General features: G+C 34.8%; 1 protein-coding gene across 5 annotated transcripts in view; it reads right to left on the bottom strand.

Annotated features, from left to right (window-relative positions):
- FOXP2 (forkhead box P2) overlaps window positions 1-10,000 on the bottom strand; it is a 318,364-nt gene that overhangs the window by 181,456 nt on the left and 126,908 nt on the right. For 4 of the 5 annotated variants that reach the window (XM_081023624.1, XM_081023625.1, XM_081023626.1 and 1 more), the window contains one exon: window positions 3,567-3,744. In XM_081023624.1, coding sequence (XP_080879750.1) covers window positions 3,567-3,734 — 168 coding nt within the window. In that variant the 5' untranslated portion in view covers window positions 3,735-3,744. Of the gene's footprint in view, window positions 1-3,566; window positions 3,745-10,000 lie in introns of those variants that run through there. The other variant, XM_081023627.1, reaches the window with a different exon arrangement.

Genomic DNA, 10,000 nt, shown 5'->3' with positions numbered 1-10,000 from the left:
AATTAGAAGCTATTTTGAAAAACTAAAAATACAAGCCCACGTATGTCTATTTGGAACTAAGTCCCACCAAACCCAATGGAGGCTACTATCATATAAGTATCTATAGGATTGCAGACTTTTAGAGGGCATTTCCATTTTCTATGATAATTTCTACTGAAATCCTCTTACTATATTTTGTTAATACCTGTGGGCTTCTAAGCAATTTAAATAATCAGTAGCATCAATTTAATTTTTTGTTATTATGTTATTTATCCTAGATTGTATGCACTCTTACACACTTGAAATGATTGCTATGAAACATTTTAAACAATTGTTTGCAATATATACATACATTGTGTTATTTAAATTCTCTGGCTGTATTTATATTATTTGTATATTGTGGTCAATTTTTATATATTCCTGTTTTCTATAAATTTTGCTGTTTGTTTGGTTTACAGTTTAAACACTGATAGTAGATAAATAGTATGATTTGCCTTTAAGCACAATTACCTAACACACAATAGTAGCAGAAAATTGTAAAAAGATGGTATTAGGGGAGTAGAGTTAATGAATACTCCAAATGCAAGCTCAAATCTACCCTGTGAAGCAATCAAGTTTTTTGCAACTGTTTTGACCTTACTGACACAAATTTAATTCTGCAAATCTAATCTCAAAATAAGATTCTACATCTAATGCAGTCCCATTTGTCCATGTATTTAATCAAAAATATTTTATTTATAGGCATTATACACACTGCTTAATAGATCAGAAATTAGATTTAACAGATTAGACATAAAGTGCTTAAAAACTATAAACATTGCTTTCTATTGTCTGACTTATTGTACTGATTGTACTGATGGATAATTAAAACTGAAAGAAAATAGCTCAGCTGGAAGGTGACAAATATCTACACTGGGATAAAAAAAGTTACTTATACTCTAGTCATACCTCAGTTAAAGATCTCCTGATATCTTGTGACTGAACTCAAACTATTTATCATTGCTATATATTACAAAAAAATAAAAAATAAAAATAGGATGCTGTCATTGCTTCTTAATACATCACTGAGAAATTACCACTGCAAAATTTTAGCCAAACTTTTAGATAAGCCTCCTAGTGATGTTATAAATTCACACCAAACGCACAAATACTCCATTAGAATAAATAAATGGAGGGGGGGGGAATCCTACAATATTAGCTTCTTTAACAGTTTCTGATCATTTTACTGATTATAATGTCTCAGTTTCCAAATGACTGGCTCTGCTTATGAAGCACTTTAAACTGAACTTCATGCATGCGATTCACAAACCTTAACTGATCACTTAACTATACTGAAGTGGTGGAAGAAAACATGCATTTAAAAAGGTCTGCAGTTTACCTGCCCCTTGCACACAAGTAGAACAGTGAAGTATTTCAATCTCATAGTAAAAAGTTCAACAGAAAGGAGAATTACAATACAACATGTAAGATCACTTTACTTTGCATAAGCACAGAAAGAAACAAAAACAAATAAGTTTGTATATTTCTTGTTGATTCAAATGTCAATTTCTGACCTATTTTTCTCTCTCTCTCTCTCCAAATTAGACAATACCTCAAGTGGCACCAATGAAACTGCTCACGTTATTCTTCTCTTCGCTTTTTGGAAAACGTGAAAAGAGTAAGTTGTAGTCCAAAACACATTCAAAATCACATGAAGGATACAGATTTCATGTTTACTAGTGCTTATGTTCCATAACACCATGTTTTGGGGGATGATTTATATTCCAGATTCAGTCTGCATTTAAACCTACCATAAAATGCCTCCTGAGTCCTATTAAGTGGACACAGGGCTTTACTTTGCCTGTCTGCTTATTTAAGATCTAATCACAGTTTTGAAGGGGGGAAATATTGCCCCTAAGCCTGTCCCCCTCAGAACCTGTCGGATATTAGTACTCAACTGGATATTTTCATCTCCAATTGTTATTCTCTGTGGTCTTTGCAAATGCTATCTACTGGAAGCTGTGACTCTGTGGACAAATTGGCTAGAAATGACTAGGGCTCCTGCTTTGAGAAATGAGTAAGTAGCATATTATTCTCATTCTGTGTTTTCTGCTGTAATATACTGTGGTGGTAACTTTTTTAACATACTAAATGAATATTAAACAACTAGGTGCATGTTTAAATGATGCAACAATAGGGAAGGTTGGCAGAAAAAATTGTTTTACAGTAGAATAGCACGAATGTTAAGCATTTAAGAAGGATCTATAAGAATGAAGATTAAGTATCTTTCCCCCCTTATGGTTAAACAATACAGTGAGGGAGCCAGCTGTTGAAGAGTCTATACTAGAATGTGAAACAATGCAGAACTGAAAAATCCCCAGATACTTTTCAGGTTTCAAATTGAAACTATTTTAATTGTTATATCTATAACAAATAATAATCACATAAGCTATTTAGTATTAAGCACAACTTAAAAACCAGAAAACAAATAACTACCACACTCATTTGCGGCAACAGGCCCAAATTAAAGCAATGCAACTACAGTTTTATTTTGCAAAATTCAATAAAACTATTTTTAACAGCTTTAGTTTCAGCAAGGCTTTTTTCTCTTCTGATTAAATCCAGATGCTGATAATAAAAATATACCTATTTACAAATTAAGTACTCAGTACTGCGCCATGAACAACTAATTGCTTTAGCTAATGGGAACAATAGGAAACACAAGCATCTCAGCAGTTCAGACAAGACACTCCGCACCCAGTAGGATTTGGTCCCATAATTGAGGGGGGAAAGTGCCCTAATGCCATTTAAAAAAATTAGTAGTAGTAGTAGAAGCAGAAGCAGCATCATTAAAACAAAACAAAAAAGAATTATTCTCTACTTTTTTCTACTAAAGTTGACTGCAAAGGTAGTTGGATTCCCAATTGATAAATAATGAAAATAGATGAAATACTGAAGAGTACCTGTTATTTAGTTTAAAGTATCAAATGGAAATGTGGTCCCCTATATTGTACTTTTTTCTTTCAGTCTCTGTGAACAGGTCATTCAGTCACACCACCAATATTTCTATTTGAAAAATTCATCCATTTTATTTTATTTACAATTATCACAGCACCAGCAAACATGAATGTTGCAAAAAGTCACTGTGGTCTTTTCACCTTAACTGAGTTTTGGAACAATTTCATTCTAGTAGGATGCAAAGTATCAAGTAATGTGGCCCTCTGGTGGAAAGCTAAGTATCACATTTTCCTTCCCTGTATCACTCAGGGAAACTGGAGGTGCTTTTTTTTTTAGGGAAGAAAAAAACCATTTTGCTGGAAAAGATATAGGGGCAACTTTTATAAATACACCACACACCCTTAACAGAAGCTGTACAATATATCCCAGTGCAGGCAGATCTTTATGAATAAGAAACACAGATCCGATATTTGAAGGTGAACATGCAAGAGAGATAAAAAACAAACAAACAACAAATAATGCTCTGAAAACTCTCCACTTTCTGCAATATCATAAAAGTGCACAAAATCCACATCAGAGTAAAGGTCACTAAAGGAAATCTAATTTGTAAGAAAACAAACACAAAGCAAAAACAAAACAAAAAAACTTACCTGCTGTTGTTGCAGATGCAGCAGTTCTACTGTGCTTACTTCAGTGCTCGTGTCACCACTTGATCTTCCATCTCTGCTGCCAGCATCTAATTGGCTGCTTAGAGTGCTCATTCCATTTTGATTCATTGAACTGTTGCTTATTGTCTCTGTCGCAGATTCCTGCATCATGACTTAATACCTAAAAGTGATTAAGAAGTATCAATTAACACACACGTTACACCTTCACACTTCCATTATCAAGATGTCCCTCTCTGCCAATTACAGAGACAGCATCTTTAGAAGAAGGGGAGAGAGGGGAAAATCCTTGCAGAGTCATTTAAGAAGCAAGCAATGCAATACAATGCAATGCAATGCAATGCAATGCAATGCAATGCAAACCTTGCTTTCGTAGACACACTAATTGCTGAAATTACATTTCCTATAAGAAACACTTTGGGTAGTTAAATTTAACAGGGAAAACAACACCTTATATACTTGCAGACTGGTCAAATAACATTCACGAACAGCTACATTTTAAAGTAACCTATCAAACCAGTTTAAATGAAGGCACAATTTCACACACTGCGCTGTATTTCTTATTATCTAGCTTTGACAACCATGGATGAGTATACAGCCTTATTTAAAATATTCACTATCTTGATTCTGTCAGAATTTTACAGCATTTCTTATGCAAGGCTGTTGTTTAATGATGCACAGCTAATCATACAAAATTAAAATTTTGTAAGGGTGTTACAAATCATATGGTATCAACCAATGATAAATAGTATAATGGGCTTCTCCTTTTTTGTGACTAAATAAAATTTTGCCTTGGAGGCATTTTAAGAAAAAGCTCCTGCTGCAAACACGTCAGATATTGCCTATTTTTTTAATCAAACGGCTGATATTCATTTATTTTTCTGACATTTAAAACATTTAATACTGTCCTTCCTGGGAAGTAATTAAGCTTATGCATGAGCAGCAATCAAACTGTTCACTTGAAGATGACTTAAAACTCAATTTTAACATAGGCAAATAAATGAAAGATATAAAATTAATTTTCCAAGCATGTATTAGATATGAAAGCTGGAAATAAAATCTATCAAGAATATCACTAATGATTGTGCTAAAAACAGCATAAATTATGCATATTACCTTCTCTACAGTAATAAATGTTTTATCATTTTCACTGCATAAATATACTGTACTTTCAGGATAGCAATGAGATGTCCTGCCAAGATCAGTTGAAATCCATGCAGTAAATAAAGAATCAACATAACCTTACAAACTAGAATCTCAAGTGCATTTTGCATCTGTAAAATGGAAACATCAATTTTTGTTCTCAAAGCTACTAACATTCTACACTGTGCTGAAGGTGCTCTTCGGTTCATTTTCCTGTAATAATGCATACATTACACAGAAAGATTTCGAGGAAAAGAAAAGAGCAGACTTTCTGAAATGAGATCTTAAAAGGCACCTCTCCTGGTAGGCAAATAATCTTTTTAAGCAACCTTGGTTAAAGAACACAGATGCTACTTTACCCAACATATTGTTCAACTCAGTTCAGCCTGTGCACAAGAATTTCTTCCTATCAGAGAAAAACACCAAGCAGACCACTACAGCTGAAGCCACTCTTAAGAACGTCAGCTAAACAGCAATATAAGTTTTCATAAAGAAAGGTTTAAAGGGTAAATAGAATAAACATTTTTTTAAAAAAAAACTTTACACAGCAAAAGTCTAGTTCTGGTCAAGAAGGAAGGACACAAACACAACAAACATGATTACAGTTCACGTAAAATAAAGGGCAGCTGTTACAATCACAGTTAACCACTGTAGAACCAGATGTGTTTAAGAACAAATAGCCCTTGTTAAACAGTCTACAGAACATTAACTAAGAATAAGAATAGAAATGAAAAATGTGATATACGTGAAGATGAATTTTCCAAGAAGAAAACTAAGCTAATATTCTTTTTTTCCTGAGAATAAGAAGCTAATAAGTATTCAAATTAGGCATAAATTTTGCATGCACAGAGTTTAAAATATTCAGAAAAAGGGGTCTGATAGCATTTACTAGGTATATGAGCATTCTAAATAATATCTCCTGCAATTCCACAGACATGTTAAAAACAATATATTTAGACTGCAATCCTACATCCACTTACACAGGAGTATGTCCCCCCCGAACCCAATGGGACTTACTTTATGTAGAGGAGTATATGATTGTGTCATTTGTTACTAAAATGCATTTAAAGCATACATCTCATCTTTTCCACAGTGTCTCCTAAATTATTTGAGGTGGAGGAATGTCTTCAGACAGATTTTTTAAAAACCAACAAAGTAAATATTTGACTATATTTGTGCTGTAGTCAATTACATGCATTAAAAAGATAAACCCTGTGAGCCTGTAGCTTAGCCAGCCAATCAAAATAGTTCATACATTTTTGGAAATCTCTAGCTTCAAAATCAAAATGATTATCTTTGCATATCTGAGATTCTTTGAGGACAGTAAGAAAGAAAAGGGTTAAACATCCTCCAGCTCATGCTAACCAAAAGGTGTATAATGTCTCGTGGATTTTGGTATCCTTGGAAAGTCCTAACGTGTAGTTTGGAGTTTTAAGCTTATGTTGATCTGTGAGCCTGTGCAATCAAGTTGAGCAAAACATGACCAATAAATGGTACTTCTGCAACGGAATACAAGGTCTGAGCTACCCTTAATGTGCACAGAAAAGGGACAAGGAGAGAGCATAATATTAATTTGGAAGCTGGTGATGGTAAAGGAGGAGGAAAAAAAGTGAAAATATTTTCCAAAGTAAGCCACACATGCCTAGCATTCTGACATGACATACAGCTCACATAACCATAATAAAATAGGTTAAAATAAGCAGTCTCTTAAATTGGAGGTTGTACTGGTTAGAGATGCACACCATTACTTTGTAATTTTGCCAGCGGGGGGCTCCAAGCAGAAGAGGGACTTTGCGGGTAAAATCTTGTTGTGTGGTTAGCATGACTCTGTCAATCCCTTAAAATATTGCATCCTGAAAATATATATATTTAAGGCTGTTGGTATCCTGCAAGCTCTTCTTAAGCTCAAATTCATAAACAGACTAAACTCAAGTACTTGTTCCAATTTTATGACTTTCACTCCAAATTGATTTAAAAATCCCCCCCCAATACTATGATAAAGCATGCCTTTTCACACACTATCCAAGTTCAGTGCATCGTCCTGAAGTTAATTTGTGCATGGATCCCAAATTGCATGACAATTAAGACAGCCGCCTTCAGATACCTCAACTATATTTCACACAAAAGGTACTTCCTGTTAACGGAGAAGTACAGGCTACCACCTGAGCATTTAACAAACAATCAGGCAATTCAAGTGGAATCCTCACACTATATAATTAGAAGAATACACTTTTCCTTCCTGCTACATGCTCTCCCTTGCCACTAATCTTAAGTTTTCTCTAGGTTTCTTTAAATCAGCAAGTCACTGTACAGATACTTATTCTCTACACCACTTCCCTTTTGAAACATTAAAGTGACACTGAAACTGACTGCACAAGATTGCATTTTCTCTTCCTAAACAACTTGAATTGAAAGGTTACTTAGTGTAACAATATTTACTTGCAGAATTGTGTTGTTACCAAGGGCATAATGGATGGTGGCTATGCAGGTTTACGCAAGAATGAGTGAAGCATGAGGCATTAGCCATGTGTTTGACATGTTTCAAATTGCTATAATCCAGCATTAAACACACCCAGCAATTCATGCCATTTCTTGCAGCCATAATCTTGAATAAAGCGTGCACAACCACTTATTATATAAATTAGTATATGACTCCCTGTTATAGTCACAACAGTGCTTTTGTGTTTATTTTGCATCAAGATGTGGTCTTTTATTTGTACAAATAGCAGGATAAAAAGACACAGCTCAATTAGACCTCCCTACTTTTATGATAGGGTTGCACAAAATTCTAGACTTGTTTGTTTTGGTGTTTTTTTAAAAAAATGAGTTATGTTAGCATAGAATGGAACAGTGTGAAATATTTTCTTCCTTGTGTGATTCCAACACTGCTTTATTGCTTTCCTGGTCTCTGAACCCTGTGAGGGCCAGGTGCTGTTTTGAACTTCAGAAACATGAATGACTATAGCAAGTGAAAGTTCTGAATCACCACTAGGGGGCCTCATTTTTGAGAGACAGAAGGCTTTATTGCATATGATCAACTTCCTAGACGGAAAAAAGCCTTGGAGTTTTTGTATTCACTGTTAACAGCCCTTAAAAATCAGTTGACAAGAATGAGAGTCTGGCTAAGTAGGAATGATCTAGCAGCTGTGAGGTACTATCTGATATGTACTTCATTATTTTAAAATAGGTTAATACTTTCTGTTCCTTAAAGCTTGTAACCTACAAACCTCCTAAAATGGAAAACCCAAGTCAGTTCTGTCCATTGTCATAAATGGCTTGCAAACAGTAGCCTAGAAATGATAAGACAGGATGAAGCTTAATATGATGCCACATGAGTGTACTTAAAGAGTTTATAAATAAATGTTGACTTCCACAACATGTTTGAAGTGTTAAGGTTTACATCCCTATCTCCAGCAGATATAATGTGAAAATGCAACTTTTAAAAAAAAAACAACCTGGAATGAGCAAGTATAGGATAAAAATTCAAAATGTGATCCAAAGGACCTGGAAATTAGAGCCATGCGCCCTGAGGTTCTCTCAAACAGCAGTCTGTTGTACTGCATAACAAACTGCTTTTGAAACTTAAAAATTAGTTTGTGATGCAATATGTGCCCGTAGGCATGTTCAAACCTTCAAATGTGCAGAAAATGTGTTGCACATCATTTGTGTGTTTTATAAATTTAAAATAAATAGCATACCTCTATAGATCACCTCTCAATTGCAACTTCTAGATAAAAAATCATTTTGCCAATAATTAATCATTTCAGATCCCTCCACCCATAATTAAACACACTCACAGAATCTAAAGGACTGTGAGCATATGTGGAACCTCCCCTCCAATAACCCTGTATGTTATAATACACTTTTTCCTGGGTTCACTTTAAAAACTAAGACATACCCATCATTCTGCATTTTTAATCTTGACCAGAACTTAGATTTTGGGGGAAATAATATCATAAGTGCTCTCTTTGGCTCGATTCATAATTAATAGCAGGCACAATATACTTGAAAATCTAGACTAGTACAGTAAAAGTCTTAAATATCTTTGACTGTATAATAAATCAAAATGGCAACTATAAGGCCATTGCTCTGTGTGCAATAAGAAAAACAATACAAACAAGTTTCATTCTGTCCCCCTTATTTAAATGTAAAGTATGATACATTTCAAAGACAGACATAAGAATGGGAATAACTGAATACACTGTTTGGTTGGTGTCCCTAAAATAATTAGGCCCTTGTAACTGAAATGCTTAAAGTACTTTTGATGGTGGTATTCAAGGAGAAAACAACTGTATTTAATTTAAAATCAAGAGAATCGTCATTTTTAAATGGCAAAGTTTTTACCTATATACTCAAGCAGAGCTACCTGATTTGGTTAGGTAACTCCAGACATGCAGGTAAATGGATGACCTTTCCAGACCAGGATCCGAACATGCAAACTGGTCCTAGTAAGATGCCTACATCAAGCAGCTAGGGTGCTGGGTCAGCATCTATACACACAGCACTCAAATGATGGGGAATGAGATCCAGATGCAATTTAGCCATTGTGATCTCCACCAGCAATGCACAGTGTAGATGACAGTGTGTCTTGCCATCTGTCTTACAATGTAGATGGGAATGCATGCAGGCAAACCTCAACCATCTGCCATCTAGGACTGCTGCATGCAGTTATCATTTGTGTTAGTAGTCACACGCAACATTTTGCTGCTAATAACTATCTCTAGATGAAAGCCAGTGCGGTTAGGCGCTCGAAGGAATGACAAATTCTACACTGCAATCTGATCTAGATTAGATTGACAAAATGCATCCTGCCATTCTTCACTACCTTCTACTGAGCCTCTTTTCCAAGGGGAAAAGGTAGTATCCTGTAACACTGGCAGCAAAATACGGTATAAAATGACAGCCTAAAATTAAATTTCTAAACTAAAACAGTAGGTCTGTGGGTATATATATATAGTTATTTATAACATGTTTTTATTTACTGTTATTCCTATTTCCCATCCCAGCAATAGAAATTACACACACAGAACATACAAATAAACTTCTAAGCTAAAGGGTGAGTAACACAGCTATATATCAGGTATGATGTAATAAAACTGGCAATTCCCATTTTATTCTTCGCATGAATTAGTGTACAAACATGCAACTTCATCATGTATTACTTAAGGCAGCAATCCTAAAACAAACTCACTGGGAAGTAAGCCCCATTGAACTCAACGAGACTGACTTTCAAACAAACTTGCATAGGCTTGTATTGTAAAAACATACAATGTCCA

This window comes from Podarcis pityusensis (genome assembly GCF_964106645.2).
Source record: "Podarcis pityusensis genome assembly, chromosome: 10".
In the NCBI taxonomy this organism is placed as follows: Eukaryota; Metazoa; Chordata; class Lepidosauria; order Squamata; family Lacertidae; genus Podarcis; species Podarcis pityusensis.
Note: the sequence above shows the minus strand (reverse complement) of the source record. Positions and strands in the feature narration are given on the sequence as shown.